This window comes from Natrix helvetica, assembly GCF_964273705.1.
Source record: "Natrix helvetica genome assembly, chromosome: W".
Classification (NCBI taxonomy): Eukaryota; Metazoa; Chordata; class Lepidosauria; order Squamata; family Natricidae; genus Natrix; species Natrix helvetica.
This window is the reverse complement of record NC_138555.1, coordinates 82650024-82673475: the sequence shown is the minus strand read 5'-3', so window position 1 is coordinate 82673475 and position 23452 is coordinate 82650024. Positions and strand designations below refer to the sequence as shown.

Below are 23452 nucleotides of genomic sequence, written 5' to 3'. Positions count from 1 at the left end.
GCTCGGAGAGGAGACCATCAGTCCAGGAGGACCTGGGGTAGGGGAGGTAGGGGAGGGGAGACCCCTGACTGGTGGAGGCCTCTAAAGGTAGCTTCTCACCGACTTTCCAAGTGAGAGAAATCCAACAGGTTGAACTCCCGGTTGTCTTCGGAATGATAAATCGTGTCCACATCCTGGAAGCGGTTGAAGGACCAGAGATAAGAAAACATTCAATTATTTTTACAATTTCCATTGATTCCTCCCAAGGCCTCCAGCGGCTCCATTAAGCACCCCTGTTCTTCCCATCTCCTCCTCTCCCCCATTGTCATGGCCTGGGCGAAGGACCTTGGGAGTGGGAGGGAAAGCCTCAGAGTACAGAAAGGATAGATGAGAGGCTGCAGAGTCATCAGAAGAAAGAGGACTGAAGGAAAATTCTTGGAGAGGGAGAGGGGAGAGGAGAAGAGAGGAGAGAGGGAGGGAGTGGGAGAAGAGAGGGGAGGAGAGAGGAGAGGAAGAGGTGAAGTGAGGGAGAGGAGAGGACAGGAGAGGAGAGCGAGAGGAGAGGAGAGGGAAAGGAAGACGTGAGGAGGGAGAGGTGAGGAGAGGAGACAGAAAGGAAGGGAGAGAGGAGAGGTGAAGAGAGGGAGAAGTGAGAAGAATGAGGGGTGAGGAGAGGAGAAAGGAAGGAAGGGGGAGAGAAGAGGTGAGGAGAGGGAGAGGAGAGGAAGAAGAGAGGAGAAAAGAGAGAAAGGAAGGGGGAGAGGAGGAGAGAAGGGGAAAAAGTCAGGGAAGGGAGAGAGGAGAAGGAGAAGTGAGGAGAGTGAGAGGGGAGGAGAGAGAAAGGAAGGGGGAAAGGAGGAGAGAAGAGGGAAAAGTGAGGGGAGGGAGAGGAGGGGAGAGGAGAAGAAGAAGGAGAGTGAGGTGAGGAGAGAGAAAGGAAGGAGGGAGAGAAGAGGAAAAAATGAGGAGAGGGAGAGGAGAGGAAGAAGTGAGGAGTGAGACTTGAAGAGAGGAGAGAGAAAGGAAGGGGGAGGGAGAGGACAGGAGAGGACAGGAAGAAGTGAGGAGAATGAGGGTGAGGAGAGGAGAAAGGAAGGAAGGGGGAGAGGAGAGGTGAGGAGACGGAGAGGAGAGGAAGAAGTGAGGAGAGTGAGGGTGAGGAGAGGAGAAAGGAAGGAAGGGGGAGAGGAGAGGTGAGGAGACGGAGAGGAGAGGAAGAAGTGAGGAGAATGAGGGTGAGGAGAGGAGAAAGGAAGGAAGGGGGAGAGGAGAGGTGAGGAGACAGAGAGGAGAGGAAGAAGTGAGGAGAGTGAGGGTGAGGAGAGGAGAAAGGAAGGAAGGGGGAGAGGAGAGGTGAGGAGACGGAGAGGACAGGAAGAAGTGAGGAGAATGAGGGTGAGGAGAGGAGAAAGGAAGGAAGGGGGAGAGGAGAGGTGAGGAGACGGAGAGGAGAGGAAGAAGTGAGGAGAGTGAGGGTGAGGAGTGGAGAAAGGAAGGAAGGGGGAGAGGAGAGGTGAGGAGACGGAGAGGACAGGAAGAAGTGAGGAGAATGAGGATGAGGAGAGGAGAAAGGAAGGAAGGGGGAGAGGAGAGGTGAGGAGACGGAGAGGAGAGGAAGAAGTGAGGTGAGTGAGAGGTGAGGAGAGGGGAGAGAAAGGAAGGTGAGAAGAGGAGCGAAGAGGAAAAAGTGAGGGGAGGGAGAGGAGGGGAAAGGAGAGGAAGAAGTGAGGAGAGGGAGACGAGAGAAGAGAAGGGGAGAGAAGAGAGGAACAAGTGAGGAAAGGGATAGGTGAGGTGAGGTGAGGAGAGGAATGGAAGAGGTGAGGAGAGGGAGAAGAAGGCATTTTTAGGTGGCAAAGAAGCCTGTTTGCCAAAGTAAAGATGTTTTCTCTCTCAAATTGAGGGCAAAGATCTTCAGCTCCTCACACACTTGCGAGTAGGTGAGTTTTTAGGAAACAAGGCTTCCTGCCTGGGAGGGAGGGAGGGAGGGAAGGAAGGAAGGAAGGAAGGAAGGAAGGAAGGAAGGAAGGAAGGAAGTTTTGATGAAGAAAACAAGCCACCCCTCCCTCCTCTTGGCTGATCAACTCACCCACTGAACTTCTTCCCGGCAAGACTGTCCATTGTAATCGCAAAGGGCGGCATACGTTTCCGAGAAACCTCCTGAGGGCGAGGGCAAACCCCCCCCCAAAAAAAGAATTACATTCCCTCTCAACTGCTTTCCTGGCCAAGCTTGACAAGCTGAAGATCCGACTTGCACTTGCAACCTTATTACAAGAATTCCCCTTTCATTCTTAACCCAAACCTGTCATCTAGACCGGGGGTGTCAAACTCAATTTTATTGAGGGCCGCATCGGGGATGTGTAGGACTTCGGGAGGCTGGGGTGGGCATGGCCCGTTCAACGTCCTGCAGCCCTCTGCCAGTGAAAATAGAGCGTGCGTCCCTCCTGGGCTCCATTTTTGGCTGCACTGTCCTCCAGCAGCCCTCCCGGACTCTGTATTCTACTGCGATGTCCTCCTGCAGCCCTCCCGGGCTCTGTTTTCAGCTGTGACATCCTCCTGCAGCCCTCCCGGACTATGTTTTCAGCTGTGACATCCTCCTGCAGCTCTCCTGAGCTCCGTTTTTGGCTGCAATATCCTCCTGCAGCCCCTTCGGCTTTATTTTTGGCTGATAAGTTATCTTGCAGGCCTCCTGAGCTCCGTTTTCGGCTGCAATATCCTCCTGCAGCTCCCTGGGCTTTATTTTTGGCTGTGAAGTTCTCCTGCAGACCTCACGGACTATGTTTTCAGCTGTGACATCCTCCTGCAGCCCCCTGGGCTTTATTTTTGGCTGTGAAATTCTCCTGCAGCCCTCCCGGACTATGTTTCCAGCTGTGACATCCTCCTGCAGCCCTCCTGAGCTCCGTTTTTGGCTGCAATATCCTCCCGCAGCCCCCTGGGCTTTATTTTTGGCTGTGAAATTCTCCTGCAGCCCTCCCGGACTATGTTTCCAGCTGTGACATCCTCCTGCAGCCCTCCTGAGCTCTGTTTTTGGCTGCAATATCCTCCTGCAGCCCCCTGGGCTTTATTTTTGGCTGTGAAATTCTCCTGCAGCCCTCCCGGACTATGTTTCCAGCTGTGACATCCTCCTGCAGCCCTCTTGAGCTCCGTTTTTGGCTGCAATATCCTCCCGCAGCCCCCTGGGCTTTATTTTTGGCTGTGAAATTCTCCTGCAGCCCTCCCGGACTATGTTTCCAGCTGTGACATCCTCCTGCAGCCCTCCTGAGCTCCGTTTTTGGCTGCAATATCCTCCTGCAGCCCCCTGGGCTTTATTTTTGGCTGTGAAATTCTCCTGCAGCCCTCCCGGACTATGTTTCCAGCTGTGACATCCTCCTGCAGCCCTCCTGAGCTCCGTTTTCGGCTGCAATATCCTCCCGCAGCCCCCTGGGCTTTATTTTTGGCTGCGAAGTTCTCCTGTAGCCCTCCTGAGCTCCGTTTTCAGCTGCAACATCCTCCTGCCGCCCCCTGGGCTTTATTTTTGGCTGCGAAGTTCTCCTGTAGCCCTCCTGAGCTCCGTTTTCAGCTGCAATATCCTCCTGCCGCCCCCCCTGGGCTTTATTTTTGGCTGCGAAGTTCTCCTGTAGCCCTCCTGAGCTCCGTTTTCGCTGCTGGCAAAGGCACTGTGAGCTGGTCCTTTGCTGTTTCCAGGGGAGCGAGATCCAGCCTGTGGGCCTTGAGTTTGACACCCCTGATCTAGAGAATCTAATATTTCAGGAAGACCGCTTGGGCGACAGACATCTCGCTGAGAGTTCTCGCAAACGGCTCCTTCCAAATTCTGTTTCCAGCATGGCTGGAGCCCTTCATTTCTGACTAGGTCTATAACATTTATATTTATAATCTTTAGCCTAAACAACTGTCAAACATTTAGAAGGAACCAACAACTAACAAACCATGAGGTTTAAAATGGATTTTTTTCTGCGTTCGGCTTCCTTGAAATGAAACCTCAGCCACTGCAAGCAATATACCTTGGATAGCCAAGAACTGGGGGTGGGGGGTGGGGTGGGGGGAGATGACAGAAATCTGATTTATATGCTTCTAAAGCCTCAATGGCTACGAACGCTTAAAAGCAGAATTACGTGGCTAAGTGGACATGGCCCGATCCAGCAAAGCAATTTGTAGCTTTTTATAAGAATGCTTCCGGGATTCAGGTCAGTGGGCTAAGTGGAAAAATATACCATAACGGTAATTAAATTTTCATACAATTGGCTTCGCGGGGAAGATAGCAGTGCCCGAAACTCTCTGGAGTACAAGGATGCGGGGCCTGAAAACCCAAGCCAGACTCCGCGCGTCGCTCGCCTTCTCTCACCGCAAATGCTGTGAATGGTGGAATTCGAACTTTCCGAATTGGGGGAGACGTCCCGGGAGGTCTCCGGCGTTTCCACGTTCCCGTGACGGATCAGGCAGCTGGAATGGAATAAGGTGGGGGGGGGGAGGAAAAAATCGAATTTATATCAGGAGCACCTGAGTCTGAATTTTGATCACATCACCCCCAGGGACGTTGCAATAGTCGTAAGTCTGGAAAACGGTCATAAGTCGCTCTTTTCAGTGTCTGTTGTAGGGAGTGGTGCGGTGGCCTAGAGGTGCAGCTCTCGCCTCGCAATCAGGAGGCTTTGAGTTCAATCTTAGTTAGAGGCAGATATTTCTCTTTCTGGGCATGATGAGAATCTATCTGCTAAACAAAACTCCGCATTGGCAACAAGAAAGGCAAACGGCCATTAAAAAAACACTCTGCTAGCGCTATTCAGTTGCTCAGATTCCACCCCGCAAGGGATTAAGGGATTTCTTAAACAATGATGATGACTAAATGAACTGTTGTTAAATTGAAAACTAGCTGCATCAGCAAAAACAAAACAAAAAAAAACACCAGGCATTTTTTGATCATTTCCCCAGGATACTTGCTGTTTTCGCTTACTCACACAGAAGCTGGGTTTGGGAAAATTTTGGCTAAAGCAGAATTGACATGTCTGGTCATCTGTCCGGCACTTTCTGGAGTTGGAAATTTCAGGTTATAGTTGGCTTTTTCTGTTTCCACCAAGATCTGAATGTCAGGAAGGAAGGAAAGGAAAGGAAAAGAAAGGAAAGAAGGAAGGAAGGAAAGAAGGAAGGAAGGAAAGAAGGAAGGGAAGGAAGGAAGAAAGGGAGGAAAGGAGGAAAGGAAGGAAGGAAAGGAGGAAAGGAAGGAAGGGAGGGAAGGAAAGGAAGGAAGAAAGAAAGGAAAGAAGGAAAGGAAGGAAGGGGAAGGAGGGAGAGAGGAAGGGAGGAAGGAAGGGAGAGATGGAAGGAAGGAACTTTGTAAAGATCGATCCTCAAGTCAATAAATAAAACCTATTTTATTTTATTTTATTTTGTTAGCGAAATGAGCAGTTCTTTACCTGGTTGTGATTCAATGGGTTTAATGCTCGGATCTCCAAGACATTGAATGAGCTTTCGGGCTATGCAAGAGAAGGAAGAAATTTAGTCTGGATTTCTATCCGTATAAAAATGTACATTTCATTCAAGTCGAATGCCATTTGAGGGATGTGGCCATGTTATTCTTCCCTTGACAACAATACAGGATAGGTCTTTTCCTGATTCCTATGTGATGCTTTTTTTTTAAAGTCACAATGTTGGCACATCCAATCTCCAATGTCGGTTCTGTTCCATATTTTCTATTCTATCCTACATTCTATATTTTCTACTTCTGCTCTTTTCCGTTTTGTTTCATTTATTCTATTCTACTTCATTTTGTTCTATTTCTTATTCTATTCTATTCTGTTCTAATTCTATTCTATTCCTTTTTCTATTCTATAGTCTACACTATACTATTCTATTCTTTTCTATTTCTATTTTGTTCTACTTTAATTTCTATTCTGTTCTATTCTGTTTTGTTTCTATTTTATTCTATTCTATTCTAAATTCTATTCTAAATTCTATTCTCTTCCTTTTTCTATTCTCTATTCTATACTATTTCATTATATTCTATTTCTATTTCATTTTGTTCTATTTCTATTCTATTCTTTTATTCTATTCTATTCTAAATTCTATTCTATTCCTTTTTCTATTCTATAGTCTATACTATTCTATTCCATTTTGTTCTATTCTATTCTAAATTCTATTCTATTCTGTTCTAATTCTATTCTATTCTATAGTCTATATACTATTCTATTCTATTTCTATTCCATTTTGTTCTATTCTATTCTAAATTCTATTCTATTCTATTCCTATTCTATTTCATTCTGTTCTATTTCTTATTCTATTCTATTCTGTTCTAATTCTATTCTATTCTATATTCTATACTATACTATACTATTCTATTCTATTTCTATTTCATTTTGTTCTATTTCTATTTCTATTCTGTTTCCATTCCATCTCTATCCTATCCTATCCTATCCTATCCTATCCTATCCTATCCTATCCTATCCTATCCTATCCTATCCTATTCTATCCTAATGTTATTCTGTTTCATTCCATTCCATTCATTAATTTTGTTTCGCTTCTCCAGACATTTAGCTGGGGCATAACTCTTGCTCTAGAATCGGCAACTGCAGAGAGTCCTCGACTTACGAACCCACATTTTCGGCGCCCAGCAAAAGATTTGCTAAGTGACTCTCGCCCCATTTTACGACTTTTCTTGCCACAGTGGTTAGGTGAAGCACCAAAGTCGTTAACTTAGTCACGCAGCTGTTAAGTGAATCTCGCTTCCCTGTTGACTTTACTCGTCGGATGTTCGTAAAAGGGGATCACGAGACCCCGGGACACTGCGACCGTCATAAATATGAGCCAGTTGCCAATTTTGATCCCATGACCACGGGGAATGCATCAATTGCTATAAGCGTGAAAAATGGTCATGAGTTACTTTTTTCCAGGACCGTTGTAACTTTGAACCATCACTAGATGAACTGTTGTAAGTCGAGGACTGCCTAGAACACAAGGATGGGACACCACTAGGAAATCCTCGTGGAGTAAAATAGACTGGGACTCACAACCTGGAGGAATCTTGCCCTAAAAAGGACAGGGATGTGTTTATTGAAGTCATCAGAAACTGAGGTTCCTTTTAGGCGGTTAGCCTTACCTAATTTTAATTCTTTGGAAAAAAGGGAAAGGAGACCACCAGAAACTCCTAAATGCCCACTCAGAAATTACTGGAAGAGAACATGAATTGCCAGAGATGAAATAGCATTGAACCTTCTTCCCTTTAGATCAATCTCCCGCAACAAACTTTAAGATGTATGCATTTCAACTCCCAGAATTCCCAGCTTCGGTGACTGGGGAATTCTGGGAGTTGAAGTAATAGCCATCTTAACTATTTTGAGGCTGCGATCAGCGGTGGCTTTCACATTTTGTTACCACTAATCCGCCCCGCGGTGCCCTCTCACTTCGCATGCGTGCCCACTTCACAGGTGGACCCCAGTGGTGGGTTCCAGGCGGTACGGTCTGGTACGGCTGTACCGGTGGTAGCTGGGAGCAGTGGCCACCGTACTGGAACGGTGGCTCGTTTGGCCCGCTCGCCTGCCCGCATCCGGTTTTTGACGCAAACGGGTGTCAGCTGGGTGTCGCAGAGCGGTTGCATGCCCGATGAGGACACCCGGCCAGTGTAACCCAGCATACCGGTTGTGACGAGATCCAGAACCCACCACTGGCGCACACGCCCCTTCCACGCGTGCACCCGGCTTCAAAAACGTGCCCGCGATTTCCACTACCATTTCGGGTGAACCGATCTGAACCGGCTGAATACTACACCTCTAGTTGCGATACACCGTCTTAAATTAACCTATTTTCTCCTTCGTTCCGCTCACCTTGGCAGGCATCTTGATTCCAAACAGATAAATACGCCAGGTGGTAAGAACCTGTCAAGAAAAATAACAATAACAACAATAATAATAAAGCAGAAGAAAGGGAAAATCGGTGAATTTCACGGCACAAATTGACTGCAATCGGAGATGTGCTACATGTCTTTTTTTTCCCCCATTGTGAAATTGTTTTTTTTTTTTTTTGTATAAAGTTTGGCTTTGCTTTTTGGTCCATGCTCCCTGCCCCTGAGGTCACCCAGGCTGGGGATGATGGGTGTGGTTGTCAGCCTTCGGGAAGGCTCCCAATCGGCCACACTGCCAGCGTATGAATTCCTCCGCCCACTAGGATGCTTTGGAAGGGAATATTGGAAAGGCCTTAACTGAGAAAGTCCTTTGTGAGTCCGTGGTTGTGTGCGTGAGCGAGAAAAAAAAAAACCCAGACAAATTGACTAATCAGGAAGTCAGAGGGGGGAGCATGTGTGAGCCATTAAAAGATCTCGTGCAAGGAAAATGAGAAAGGATGAAGCGCCTTCGCCCATTTGCAAGGGAGAAGAGGTGAATTATTGATGGCTTAAGATTTCTCGCTTAGCAACGGGGATGGGAGGCACCGAGATAATATACAACCGGCACAATTGCTCCCTAGCTGTGGTTGTAAAAAAAGAAACAACCCATCAGGAGTCTGGTGGCAGCTTTTACGACTCACCCTTTTTTTATTAAAAAGCAGAACCTTCCCAGTGCATCGGAGGAAGCGATCAGCAGCTTATGAAATCTGCTCTTTCATAAAACGAGCAGGTCGGAAAAGACGTTACCAGATTTTTTAATTTTTGGCGACCACGGAGTTACCTTGTTTGTCTCCTTCTTAAGCAGGGGTGTCAAACTCAAGGCCCGGAAGCCACATCCGGCCCACAGGGTGCTTAGATCTGGCCTGCAGGGCGACCCTGGAAACAGCGAAGCTCTGGCCTGCGGTGCCTCTGCCAGCGAAAACGGAGTTTGGGGCCACGCGTGGTCTTCCTGAATTCTGTTTTTGGCTGTGATGGCCTCCTGCAGCCCTTTGCCAGCGAAAACGGAGCTCGGATGGCTGCAGGAGACCGTCACGGCCGAAGACACAAGTTGGTAAGGGCTATGTGTGGCCTTCCCGAACTCCGTTTTCGCTGTCAACAGGCTGCAGGAGACTGTCGCAGCCAAAATGGAGGTTGTGAGGCCCACACAGGGCCTCCCCGAGCTCCGTTTTTGCCAGCACAGGGCTGCAGGAGGCTGTTATGGCCAAAACGGAGCTCAGGAGGCACATGTGCTGCCTCTCCGAGCTCCATTTTCACCGCCACAGGGCTGCCCCCCGCACATGCGCATGCAACCCCCCTCCACGCATGTGTGTGTATGTCTTCCGCATGGGCCTCACTCCCTGTGCATGTGCAGCAGAGATCTGAAAATCAGCTGGACGGCAGGAGGCGTGAGCACATGCACAGAGGAGCTGAGCTGGGGGCGACAGCTTCTCTGCCTGCAGAGGGCTAGGCTCGCCAGCATGGTCCTAGGGGATTCTGGGAAGGGAGGAAAAGAGGGAAGATTCTCCCAGGGGATTCCAGGAAGGGAAGAGAAAGGAGAAGGCCCTCCCAGGGAAGGGAGGAGATAGGGGCAGATTTTCCCAGGGGATTTGGGGGAGAAGAGGGAAGATCCTTTCGGAGGATTCTGGGAAGGGAAAGGAGAAGGCCCTCCTAGGGAATTCTGGGAATGGAAGGGAATGGGGGGGGAATATCCTTCCAGGGGATTATGGGAAAGGAAACAAAAGGGGGAAGATCCTCCCAGGGGATTATGGGAAAGGAAACAAAAGGGGGAAGATCCTCCCAGGGGATTATGGGAAAGGAAACAAAAGGGGGAAGATCCTCCCAGGGGATTATGGGAAGGGAGGAGAAAAGGACCGATTCTCCCAGGAAATTTTGGGAAGGGAAAAGAGGGAAGATCCTTTCAGAGGATTCTGGGAAGGGAAGAGAAAGGAGAAGGCCCTCCCAGGGAATTCTGGGAATGGAAGGGAATATCCTTCCAGGGGATTCTGGGAGAGGGAAAAAGCGGGGAAAAGATCTTCCCAGGGGATTTGGGGAAGGGAGAAGGGGGAAGATCCTTTCAGAGGTTTCTGGGAAGAGCACAGATGGTTGTACGGTGGAACCCAATGAGGACATGCGCTCCCCCCACAAGGCAGCGCAATGAGTCTGTGCACATTGCTCCACCGTCGGTTGTCCCCAGGCCACCCTCTCTCCGGCCTCTCCCCGGAAAATCTCACCAGCACCCGGTCTTCATTTTTCTTGGGTTTGGTTTCGAGCTTCACCCTCACCAGGAGATGGATGGCGGGTCGGTTGAGAACCTTCCGGATGCTTTCTGTGAAGGAGAATTGCAGAATGAGGATGGGAAGGAAGGACTTCCTCGGCCAAACACCTCAGGAGATCTGGGATCCGCTTCCACGGACAAACAGGCTCACTGGTTTGTCCTCCCGTCTGCAGTCCCCAGATTAAAAATGCCACGGATAACAGAATAATAGAATGGAAAGGGATCTCGGAGGTCTTCTAGTCCAACCCGCTATTCAGGCAGGAGGAAAACAGTCATCGGTCTCTTTTTTTCAGTGCCTGTATTGTATTACTATATTGTATTATCGTATTGCATTATTGTATTGCATTATTGTGTTGAATTATTGTATTGCATTTTGTAGTGTTGTGTTGTATGATATTGTGTTATTGTATTGTATTGCATTATTGTATTGTATTGTGTTGTTTTATAGTATTATATTATATTGCATTATTGTTTTATATTGTATTATTGTATTGTATTGTATTGTATTTTGTGTTGTGTTGTGTTATATTGTATTATTGTATTGTATTGTTGTATTCTATTACTGTATTGTATTATTGTATTGCATTATTGTGTTGAATTATTGTATTGTATTGTTGTATTCTATTATTGTATCATATTGCATTATTGTATTCTATTATTGTATTGCATTCTATTGCGTTATTGCATTGCGTTATTGCATTGTGTTATTGTGTTATTGCATTGCGTTATTGTATTCTGTTATTGTATTGCATTGCATTCTATTGCGTTATTGTATTGCGTTATTGTATTGCGTTATTGTATTGCATTATTGTATTGCATTATTGCATTTTGTTATTGCATTTCGTTATTGCATTTCGTTATTGTATTGCATTATTGCATTTCATTATTGCATTGCATTATTGCATTATTGCATTTCGTTATTGCATTTCGTTATTGCATTGCGTTATTGCATTTCGTTATTGTATTGCATTATTGCATTTCATTATTGCATTTCATTATTGCATTATTGCATTTCGTTATTGCATTTCGTTATTGCATTTTGTTATTGCATTGCGTTATTGCATTGCGTTATTGTATTGCATTATTGCATTATTGCATTGCGTTATTGCATTTTGTTATTATATTGCGTTATTGTATTGCGTTATTGCATTTTGTTGCGGTATTGCATTGTTGTATTGTATTGCGTTGTGGTATTGCATTATTGCATTGTATTTTGAGTTGAAACTTTTTATCTATAAACAATGCTGCACTTCAATGGTTAGGTGGCCTAGAAGACGTTGACATTTGAACATAAATTTTCTTGGACATTTATATTTCATTGTGTTTAGTAATCTCGGCGAAATATATTGCTTGTCCACGTATTCTATCTCATATACCCAAATTAACAATAATCATAATCCTAACAGGCACGGATGGACATCAACTGACCCACTGTCTCCCACGCGACAACCTCTCCTCCATTCTCACCCCTCGGGCCAAACTGAACCCACAAACATCCCGAGCTTTGTGTGTGCCGGGTGCGAGGCAACGGAGCCCCCGGCTGGGTGTGCAGGGCAGTGGACCGCGACATTAGAGATGACAATCGCGGTCGGGAAGATGGATTGATCCTGACAGCCCAGGCAGAAGGCAGCCCAGGAGGAAGCTTCGGAGCTTACCAAGTTTCCCGACCAAATACTATCCGAGGAACGGATCGTGGACAATAGGTGTCACAATTAATTGAGCCACGTTTGACACTGGGGCAAGGGAGGGGGGAATAGAGACAGATCAAAATGGAGGCTGAACTCTTCCCAAACTTGGTACACTAGTAACTTACTCTCTGGAAACAAATACTGTGGGGGTAAGACGCCCCTAACACCCCTCGGGGTGTGTGTTCTGTTAAGATACAGCCTGTTGTGCCTTCAAATGGCTTCTACTGTACTGCCTTGAAATGGCTTCTACCGTACAGCACAGTGGAGTTGCCATGGTAACGGCTTCACAGTACTCCACAAGGGGGGCTCCCTCTGGTAAGGGGGGAAAATCCAACATTAGAAATAACGTTTGGTCCGGACATTTTCCCCCTATAAATAAATACCCGGGTTACCGGCTAATACTGAAATAAAAAATAAATAAAATATAATATAAGACGTAAAGAGAGAAAAAAAAGAGGGGATCCCTACAGAATACAGACAATTGACCACACAATTTCCGTTGCTAAGCGAGACAGTGAAGTGAGTTTTGCCCCATGTTACCCTCTTTCTTGACACCATGGTTCAGTAAATCACTGTGGTCGTTAAGTGAGTTGCACGGTTGTTAAGCAAATCTGGATTCCCCCCCCCCCAGGGTATCACGGGACCTCGGGACACTGCGACCGTCATAAATATGAGTCAGTTGCCAAGCGTCTAACTTTTGATCACCTAAATGCTGAATGGTCGTAAGTGTGAAGTCCTGTCCCTATTTTCAGGGTCGTCATAACTTTGAACAGTCGCTAAACAAACGGTCATAAGTCGAGAACTGCCTGCATGATGCCTGGCTCACCAACGTTCGTTCCTGCTGAGGGTTTTGTTCCTGAATACAAGAGATCCCCGACTTACGGCCATTCATTTAGTGATTATTCAAAGATACGACGGTGCTGACAAAATACGATTTTAGACCGATCCTCACACCTACGACCCTGGGCCACATTTATGCTGGTTGCAGAATCCCACAGTCACGTGGTCTCCGTTTATGACTTTTCCAGCTGGCTTCTGATACAGACAGTCAACGGGGAAGATTGCCAGTTGCGGTCGTGTGATGTCTCACTTAACGACCAAATTTTCAGGTTCCAATTTTGGTCCTAAGTCGAGGACTACTGCCAATTCCCACCAGTCCTTTCTTCAGATCCCGAACAAGCAAGATTTCTGGTTGGCTACCTTTCTTTACAAAAAACGCAGCTAGTCCTCGACTTACAACAGGTGACCCTTCAAAGTTACACCAGCACTAAAAAAAATGACTTCCAACCATTTTTTTCACAGTTACAACCATTTGATCAGGCGATCAAAATTTGCACGCTTGGCAACTGATTCATATTTATGACAGTCGCAGTGTCCCCGGGGTCGCGTGACCCGCTTTTGCGACCTTCCGACACGCAAGTTAACAATCGCTAACTTAACAACTGTAGTACTTGACTCCAAAACTGGGGCAAGAAAGTAAAAATGGTAAAAATGGAGCAAGACTCATTCAACAAACGTTTCACTCAAGCAACATCAATTTCGGGCTGAACTACGGTCGTAAGTCGAGGACTCTCTGTAACAGTCATGGTTTAAATCATGATTTTGGTGGCATCGATTGCTGTTTGCAAACCACGATGCCCAGTTTGTTTGCTTTATTGTTTGTTTTATTGGATTTGTGTGCTGCCCAATTTATGCAGCATTGTAAACCAAGACTTAATTATATATACTACAGATTAGGTAAAGGTAAAGGTTCCCCTCGCACATATGTGCTAGTCGTTCCCGACTCTAGGGGGCGGTGCTCATCTCCGTTTCAAAGCCATAGAGCCAGCGTTGTCCGAAGACGCCTCCGTGGTCATGTGGCCGGCGTGACTCAACGCCTTCGAAGGCGCACGGAACGCCGTTCCCTTCCCACCAAAGGTGGTTCCTCTTTTTCTACTTGCAATTTTTTTGTGCTTTCGAACTGCTAGGTTGGCAGAAGCTGGGACAAGTCACGGGAGCTCACTCTGTTATGCAGCGCTAGGGATTTGAACCGCCGAACCGCCGATTTTTCTAATCGAGAAATTCAGCGACTTAGCCACTGCGTCCCAGATTAGGGAAGTGTTTTTTAAACCTGGCAACTTTGTGGACTTCAACTCCCAGAATTCCTCAAACAGCCTAGGGAATTCTGGGAGTTGAAATGTTGGACCTTTCCATTTTGAATGGGACCAAAAGGTCACATTCATAGCTTAATTACTTATTAATTATTTAAATTAACCATTCCGTTATTTATTAATAATTCTGGGAGTTGAAATCCACCGATAATATAGCAGGGACTCCACCCTCGCATTTACTGCATTTAATACAATCTTTCATTAAATTTAAATCAAATATAGTTTCCTTTGAGCCTACCCATTCCCCTTTTCAAAATGTTGAAAGTGGTGGGTTTTACATTTTGTTACCGCCGGTAACAAAATGTGCCTAAATAGGACAACATAGAGCCGGGGAGGGTGCCCACTCACGAGTTCCGTTACCGGAAGGGTGAGCCAATCCGAACCGACTGAATATCTTCATCAATGATTTGGATGAGGGAATAAATGGGGAACTCATCAAATTTGCAGATGACACCAAGCTGGCAGGAATAGCCAACACTCCAGAAGACAGGCTTAAGATACAGAAGGATCTTGACAAACTTGAACATTGGGCACTATCTAATAAAATGAAATTCAATGGTGAAAAGAGTAAGGTTCTACATTTAGGCAAGAAAAACGGAATGCACAGGTACAGTATAGGTGGTACCTTGCTCAGTAGTAGTAACTGTGAAAGGGATCTTGGAGTCCTAGTGGACAACCATTTAAATAGGAGCCAGCCGTGTGCAGCAGCTGCCAAAAAAGCCAACACTGTTCTAGGCTGCATCAACAGAGGGATAGAATCAAGATCACGTTAAGGGTTAGTACCACTTTACAATCCCTTGGTAAGGCCACACTTGGAATACGGCATTCAGTTTTGGTCGCCACGATGTAGAAAAGATGTGGAGACTCTAGAAAGAGTGCAGAGAAGAGCAACAAAGAGGATTAGGCGACCGGAGGCTAAAACATAGGAAGAACAGTTGCAGGAACTGGGTAGGTCTAGTTTAATAGAAAGAAGGATCAGGGGAGACATGATAGCAGTGTTCCAATATCTCAGGGGTTGCCACAAAGAAGAGGGAGTCAAACTGTTCTCCAAGGCACCCGAGGGTAGAACAAGAAGCAATGGGTGGAAACTAATCAAGGAGAGAAGCAACTTAGAACTGAGGAGAAACTTCCTGACAGTGAGAACAATTCATCAGTGGAACAGAAGTTGCCTCCAGAAGTTGTGAATGCCCCAACACTGGAAGTCTTTAAGAAGATGTTGGATAGCTATTTGTCTGAAACGGTATAGGGTTTCCTGCCTAGGCAGGGGGTTGGACTAGAAGACCTCCAAGGTCCCTTCCAACTCTGCTATCGTATTGTATTGTAATATCACCTTTGGTTTGAACTTTAGCCAGTCTGCATAATCTTCAAAGCAAGGTTTATTTATTTATTTTCATTTCAGGCTTATATACAGTATATATATATATTTCCTCTCTTTTCTCTTTAGCTCCTGCCTTTCACTTCCTTTCGCTTGTTATTTCTCAAGTCTTTTCCTGTGCTTGCATAACATTGCTTAACCTGAAAGAAGATTGCAGGTTTGATCTCGGAAGGGTATTTTGGGCAAAGAGAACGCAAGCCGACATGAGTTAAACGAAAAACCACTGGAGGCAATTCTTTGCGATTCAGCTATTTAAACTCGGTTTTCTCTGCTCTATTTCTCTGTCTGAGAGAAAGGGATGCAAGGGGAATTAAATCCAATACGGTAATATTTCGTGATAGGACAGAAAAAAGATAGAAAATTGAGATTTTTTGGGGGGGGAGGGATCATGGAATGCAGAAGAGAAAAGGCGTTTGACAGGATTGAGTGGTTGCTGTACAGGTAATGTTAGTCTCACGACTGGAATTGAACTCCAAACTGATGTTGTTAAGTGAAACATTTGTCGAGTGAGTTTTGCTCCGTTTTATGGCCTTCTTTGACATAGTGGTTAAATGAATCACTGCAAATGTTAAGTTAGTAAGCTGGCTTATTTCCCGTATAGTTTGCTTCTCAAAAGGTCACACATGACTCCAGGGTACTGCGACCGTCATAAATATGAGTGAGTTGCCAGGCATCCAAATTTTGATTATCCTATTCCTATTCCTATTCCATTCCATATTTTCTATTCTGTTCCGTTCCGTTCCATTATTCTATTCTACTCTACTCCACTCTACTCTATTCTACTCCATCCCATGTGACCTTCTGACCAGCAAACTCAACAGGGGAAGCCTAAGGCGGGACTAGAACTCACCGACTCCTGGTGATTGGCCCAAAGTCACTCAACTGGCTTTCGTGCTTAAGGTGGGACTAGAACTCACCGACTCCTGGTGATTGGCCCAAAGTCACTCAACTGGCTTTCGTGCTTAAGGTGGGACTAGAACTCACCGACTCCTGGTGATTGGCCCAAAGGCACTCAACTGCCTTTCATGCTTAAGGTGGGACTAGAACTCACCGACTCCTGGTGATTGGCCGAAAGTCACTCAACTGGCTTTCGTGCTTAAGGCGGGACTAGAACTCACCGACTCCTGGTGATTGGCCCAAAGTCACTCAACTGGCTTTCGTGCTTAAGGTGGGACTAGAACTCACCGACTCCTGGTGATTGGCCCAAAGGCACTCAACTGCCTTTCATGCTTAAGGTGGGACTAGAACTCACCGACTCCTGGTGATTGGCCGAAAGTCACTCAACTGGCTTTCGTGCTTAAGGTGGGACTAGAACTCACCGTATCCTGGCCGTTGGCCCCAAATCATCCAATCGATTTCATGAGAGGGGGGGAGGGCTAGTCTTTCTTTCTCTCACACAAACCCAGCCCTACCTCACAGGGTGGTTGTAGTTGGCCAAACGGGTGAAGGAAGCAATATTAGGCCACAAAGAGTCGTGAATGCAAAACGTATTTTAGAAAGAAAAAGGAATATATACAGGCTTAGCGTTCATATTTTAATACAATACAATACAATACAATAGCAGAGTTGGAAGGGACCTTGGAGGTCTTCTAGTCCAACCCCTTGCCTAGGCAGGAAACCCTATACCGTTTCAGACAAATGGCTATCCAACATCTTCTTAAGGACTTCCAGTGTTGGGGCATTCACAACTTCTGGAGGCAACTTCTGTTCCACTGATTGATTGTTCTCACTGTCAGGAAGTTTCTCCTCAGTTCTAAGTTGCTTCTCTCCTTGATTAGTTTCCACCCATTGCTTCTTGTTCTACCCTCAGGTGCCTTGGAGAATAGTTTGACTCCCTCTTCTTTGGGGCAACCCCTGAGATATTGGAAGACTGCTATCGTGTCTCCCCTAGTCCTTCTTTCTCTTAAGCTAAACATACCCAGTTCCTGCAACCGTTCTTCCTATGTTTTGCATTAAGCCATAATGTAGCTGGCTTTGGCTTAGTGTAAATAAAGCCCAAACACCAGCATTTGTGGCTTGTCACCTATGATTTATGGCTTAGCATGCTGGGCAAACTCTAGAAGCCAAGGTTCAGGCAGTAAACCAGGATTGAAGAAACCAGGGCAGTGATGGCTAAACTTTGTGGCGGCGAGTGGCCAAAGCATGCGCAAACCTCCAAAATGCAACGCGAGCTTCCTGTGCATTTGAGTGCGTCCCTTGTGCATCCCCCTGTATGCACACACAATCCCTGTCACCTATTTTTAGCTTCCAGGGTGGTGCAGGAGGCTCTCCAGACCCAAAATGGGTCGTGCGGGGACTCGTGCGGTGCCCTTGCACTCCGTTTAGGCTTCCAGGTTGGTGCAGGAGGCCTTCCAGGCCCAAAATGGGATGGGGGGGGGGCACGTGTATGAAACCCTCCCCTCCCCAATGCAATGTGAGCCATAAACCGTCATTTCCAAAGTTTGCAACCTCTCTCCTCTTTTCTCCTTTTTTTCAGTGTTTGCTCTCACTGCACGCATCGCAGAGCCGGAGCGTACAAAACAGACAGCGTCAAATCTGCCTCCAGACAAATCCGGTGCCCACTGACCATTAACCCATCTTGGTCATTTTCTTGGCAACAAATAGAAAAATGATTTAGCGAGCAGCTAATGGCATCCTGCCCTGCGCCACGAGGAGAATAACCCAGATTTTTTTCTTTCTTTCTATCTATCTATCTATCTATCTATCTATCTATCTATCTATCTATCATCATCTATCTATCATCTATCTATCTATCTATCTATTATCTATCATCTATCTATCTATCTATCTATCTATCTATCTATCTATCTATCTATCATCTATCTATCTATCTATCTATCTATCTATCTATCTATCTATCTATCTATTATCTATCATCTATCTATCTATCTATCTATCTATCTATCATCTATCTATCTATCTATCTATCTATCTATCATCTATCTATCTATCTATCTATCTATCTATCTATCTATCTATCTATCATCTATCTATCTATGCTACTTTAGAATGTTTCCACGAATAACATACTGGGGATTCGTACATTCCGCGCAGAGATTAAAATCCTTCTTCTCGTTGTTCTAATAATTTAATACCCTTCATTTGGCATACTTAATTTTTTTTGGTAACCGTTTACCGCCCATCGTGCCATGTCAGCAATTCTGCTGACTGATATACAATACAATAGCAGAGTTGGAAGGGACCTTGGAGGTCTTCTAGTCCAACCCCCTGCCTAGGCAGGAAACCCTATACCGTTTCAGACAAATGGCTATCCAACATCTTCTTAAGGACTTCCAGTGTTGGGGCATTCACAACTTCTGAAGGCAACTTCTGTTCCACTGATGAATTGTTCTCACTGTCAGGAAGTTTCTCCTCAGTTCTAAGTTGCTTCTCTCCTTGATTAGTTTCCACCCATTGCTTCTTGTTCTACCCTCAGGTGCCTTGGAGAATAGTTTGACTCCCTCTTCTTTGTGGCAACCCCTGAGATATTGGAAGACTGCTGTCATGTCTCCCCTAGTCCTTCTTTTCATTAAATTAGACATAAGAAATTCCTGCAACCGTTCTTCATATGTTTTAGCCTCCAGTCCCCTAATCCTCTTTGTTGCTCTTCTCTGCACTCCTTCTAGAGTCTCCGCCTCTTTTCTACATCGTGGCAACCAAAACTCCAAGTGTGGCCTTACCAAGGCTTATATGATTGACAACAGAATAATAAAACAAGAGTCGCAGAAAGTCAGAGTTGGAAGGGACCTTAGAGGTCTTCTAGTCAATGCAAATCAACGTAGAGAAAAGCCAAGTCTTGCATTTAGGCAAGAAAAACCCAAAGGACACATATAGACTGTGTGAAACCAGGTTTAATAGCGGTCACTGTGAGGGATGTCAGAGTCTTAGTGGACAACCAGTTAAATAGGAGCTAAGGGTGTGCGGCGTCAGCAGTCAAGAAAGCCAATGGGATCCTAAATTGCATTAACAGAGGGATACAATCAAGATCAAGGGAGGTGGTAATACTACTCTATAAAGCCCTAGTAAGACCACACCTAGAGTACTGCGTCCAGTTTTGGTCACCACATTATAAAAAAGGATGTTGAGACTCTGGAAAGAGCGCAGAGAAGAGCAACCAAGATGATGAGGGGACTGGAGGCTCAAACCTACGACGAACGGTTGCAGGAACTGGGCCTGGCTAGTCTAGTGAAGAGAAGGACCAGGAGGAGACAGGAGAGCAGTCTTCCGATAACTGAGGGGCTGCCCCAGAGAGGAGGGGGGTCAAGCTATTCTCCAACGCACCTGAAGGCCAAACAAGGAATAATAGGAAGGAAACTGATCCAGGAGAGAGATTCAACCTGGAAATAAGGAGATATTTCCTGACAGTGAGAACTATCAACCCATGGAACAGAAGTTGCCTTCAGAAGTTGTGGGAGCTTCGTCATTGGAGGATTTCAAGAAGAGAATGGACTGCCATCGGTCAGAAATGGTGTAGGCCCTGCTTGGGCAGGGAGGTTGGACTAGATGACCTCTAAGGTCGCTTCCAACTGTAGTCATTCTTTTCAGAACCAGACACAGTCTTCAAAATGTGGCCTCACCGGTGGGATATGCCCTAGATGAACAAAAGAAAGAAAGAAAGAAAGAAAGAAAGAAAGAAAGAAAGAAAGAAAGAAAGAAAGAAAGAAAGAAAGAAAGAAAGAAAGAAAAAGATGATAGATAGATTGAAAGACAGACAGACAGATAGATAAAAAGATAGATAAGATAGAAAGATAGATAGATAGATAGAAAGATGAAAAGATAAATATAGATAAGATAGATAGATAGAAAGATAGATAGATAGAAAGAGATAGAAAGAAAGAAAGATAGAGAGAGATAGAGAGAGAGATAAAAAGAGAATGGTAGATAGATGATAGATAGATAGATAGATAGATAGATAGATAGATAGATAGATAGATAGATAGATAGAAAAAGATAGATAGAGCTAGATAGATAGAAAGATAGATAGATAGATAGAAAGATAGATAGATAGATAGATAGATAGATAGATAGATAGATAGAAAGAGATAGAAAGAAAGATAGATATAGATAGAGAGACAGAAAGAATGATAAATAGAAAGAAAGAAAGAAAGAAAGAAAGAAAGAAAAAGATAGAAAGAAAGAAAGATAGAAAGATAGATAGATAGAAAGATAGGTAGAAAGATAGATAGATAGAAAGATAAATAGATAGATAGAAAGATAGATAAATAAAAAGAAAGATATAGAAAAATAAGAGATAGATAGATAGAAAGAAAGATAGATAGAATGATAGAGCTAGATAAATAGATAGAAAGATAGATAGATAGATAGATAGATAGATAGATAGATAGATAGATAGTTAGAAAGATAGATAGATGATAGATAGATAGGTAGGTAGGTAGGTAGGTAGATAGATAGATAGATAGATAGATAGATAGATAGATAGATAGATAGATAGATAGATAATCTCCTTTCCTTAATGGTTGCATTCGCAGAAGATTCAAGACGATGGAAGCAAAGTCTTGTTTCACCCAATGCATAATTTATGGCTTGTGGCCACCAGCTACAGAGATCAATTGCAGACTTAAATGGCTTGAAAAAGTAATGAAACAGAAGAGAAAAAAAAAGAATAGGGGAGGATAAACAAAAGACAGGGATTCAGAAGCATCAGGTACAAGCGGTTGAGAAACGCCTCATGAGGGTAAGGGGGAGGCCCATTTAAAGCCAACTGTTCAAAATGGACCCATTCTCCGTGAATTTTGCACACTCCCGTTTTTCAAGCTATCTCCCTTTTCACCTGCTGCTCTGGCTTGTAAACATTTCCCTCACTAAGCCAGACCGTTGTTCGGTGAGTTTTTGCCTCCGTTAAATACGGAGGAACCGAGTCGGAAGGGACCTTGGAGGTCATCTAGTCCAACCCATCCACTCCCGCCCAAGTAGGAGATCCTACACCATTTATGACAAGATGGCGGTCCAATCTCTTCTTGAAAGCTTCCAGGGATGAAGCTCCCACAACTTCTGAAGGCAACTTGGTTGATAGTTCTCACTTTCAGACAATTTCTCCTTATTTCCAGGTTGAATCTCTCCTTGATCAGTTTCCATCCATTATTCCTCGTCCGGCCTTCGGGTGCTTTGGAGAATAGCTTGACCCCCTCCTCTCTGGGGCAGCCCCTCAAATATTGGAAGATGCTCTCCTGTCTTCTCCTGGTCCTTCTCTTCCCTAGACTAGCCAGGCCCAGTTCCTGCAACCGTTCGTCGTAGGTTTGAGCCTCTAGTCCCCTCATCATCCTGGTTGCTCTTCTCTGCACTCTTTCCAGAGTCTCAACATCTTTTATAGTGTGATGACCAAAATTGGATGCAGGATTCTGGATATGCTCTTACTAAGGCTTTATAGAGTGGTGTTAGTAGCTCCCTTGATCTTGATTATATCCCTCTGTTAATCCAATTTAGGATTGCATTGGCGTTTTTGGCTGCCGCCGCAAACGTTTGGCTCATATTTAGCTGGTTGTCCACTAAGACTCCAAGATCTCTTAATAGAAGAGAGAACAGAATATAGAATAGAATAGAATGGAATGGAATAGGAATAGAAATAGAATTAGAATAAAATAAAATAGAAAATATAATAGAAGAAAAAATATAATAGAAGAAAAAAGTAGAGTAGAATAGAATAGAAAATAGAATAGAATAGAATAGAATAGAATTGGAACAGAATTGGAATAGAATAAAATAGAAAATAGAATAGAATAAAAATATAATAGAAGAAAAAATTAGAGTAGAATAGAATAGAATAGAAAATAGAATGGAATGGAATAGGAATAGAATTGGAAAGAATAAAATAGAAAATAGAATAGAATAAAAATATAATAGAAGAAAAAAGTAGAGTAGAATAGAATAGAATAGAATAGAATAGGATAGAATTGGAATAGAATAAAATAGAAAATAGAATAGAAGAAAAAATCTAATAGAAGAAAAAATTAGAGTAGAATAGAATAGAATAGAAAATAGAATGGAATGGAATAGGAATAGGAATAGAATTGGAAAGAATAAAATAGAAAATAGAATAGAATAAAAATATAATAGAAGAAAAAATTAGAATAGAATAGAAAATAGAATAGAAAATAGAATGGAATTGAATAGGAATAGAACTAGAATTAGAATAGAATAAAATAGAAAATAGAATAGAATAAAAAAATATAATAAAAGGAAAAATTAGAGTAGAATAGAATAGAAAATTAGAATAGAATAGAATAGAAAATAGAATAGAATGGAATAGAATAGAAAAACAGAGTTGGGACCTTGGAGGTCTTCTAGTCCAACCCCCTACTTAGACAGGAAATCCCTCTCACAGTGACCGCTATTAAGCCAGGTTTCACCCAGTCTATATGTGTCCCTTTGGTTTTTCTTGCCTAAGTGCAAGACTTCCCCGGCCACAGTTGTTAGGTGTGTGTTAATTTGTTAAGAGTCACTACAATTGCGAAGTTATTCACCCGCTCACTCCAATTGCAAAGTTACTCACTCCCCCCACCGCTTTTGCCTCGGTTTTTTTGCCCTCCCCAGGCTCCAGAGGCTTTCAAGGAGACTGGGGAGGGCGAAAACAGCCTCTCCCGCACCCTCTGGATGCCCTCCGGAGGCCTCAGGAGCTTCCCTGAAGCCTACAGAGGGCGAAAAATGGACCTACGGGAAACCTGGAAGTTCAGGAATGGTGACTTCCGGTTTGTCCGTAGGGGCGATTTTCGACCTCCCTGAAGACTCCGGAGGGCGAAAATCAGCCCTACAGACAAACCAGGTCACAATTCCCGAACGTCCGGGTTCCCATTAGATCCGTTTTTTGCCCTCTGGAGCCTTTAGGGGCCTTCAGGAGGCTTCCCTGAAGGCTCCGGAGGGTGAAAACCGGCCCTATGAGCAAACCGGAAGTGACTTCTGATTTGTCCATAGGTCCGTTTTTCGCCCTCCGGAGCTTTCAGGAAAGCCTCCTGAAGGCTCCGGAGGGCGGAAAATGGTCTGAAAAGAAGGCCGAAGCCATGCATGCTGGCCAGTTGACAGGGCAACACCTCGCGTGCCCTGACAAATGGCTCCGCGTGCCACCTGTGGCACGTGTGCCAAAGGTTCGCCATCCAGGCTTTAGACTGTCACGAGCCAAACCGA

General features: G+C 44.7%; 1 protein-coding gene across 1 annotated transcript in view; it reads right to left on the bottom strand.

Moving 5' to 3' along the window:
* Positions 1–23452, bottom strand: part of LOC309400629 (capping protein, Arp2/3 and myosin-I linker protein 3-like) — a gene marked incomplete at its 3' end in the record, with an annotated part of 67020 nt that overhangs the window by 33203 nt on the left and 10365 nt on the right. Inside the window, exons 2-8 of the mRNA XM_081969189.1 lie at positions 10057–10151; positions 7791–7841; positions 5388–5447; positions 4932–5053; positions 4322–4419; positions 2069–2139; positions 100–173 (exon numbers count right to left, since the gene is read on the bottom strand). Of these exons, the coding sequence (XP_081825315.1) occupies positions 100–173; positions 2069–2139; positions 4322–4419; positions 4932–5053; positions 5388–5447; positions 7791–7841; positions 10057–10151 (571 nt within the window). The remainder of the gene's footprint in view (positions 1–99; positions 174–2068; positions 2140–4321; positions 4420–4931; positions 5054–5387; positions 5448–7790; positions 7842–10056; positions 10152–23452) is intronic.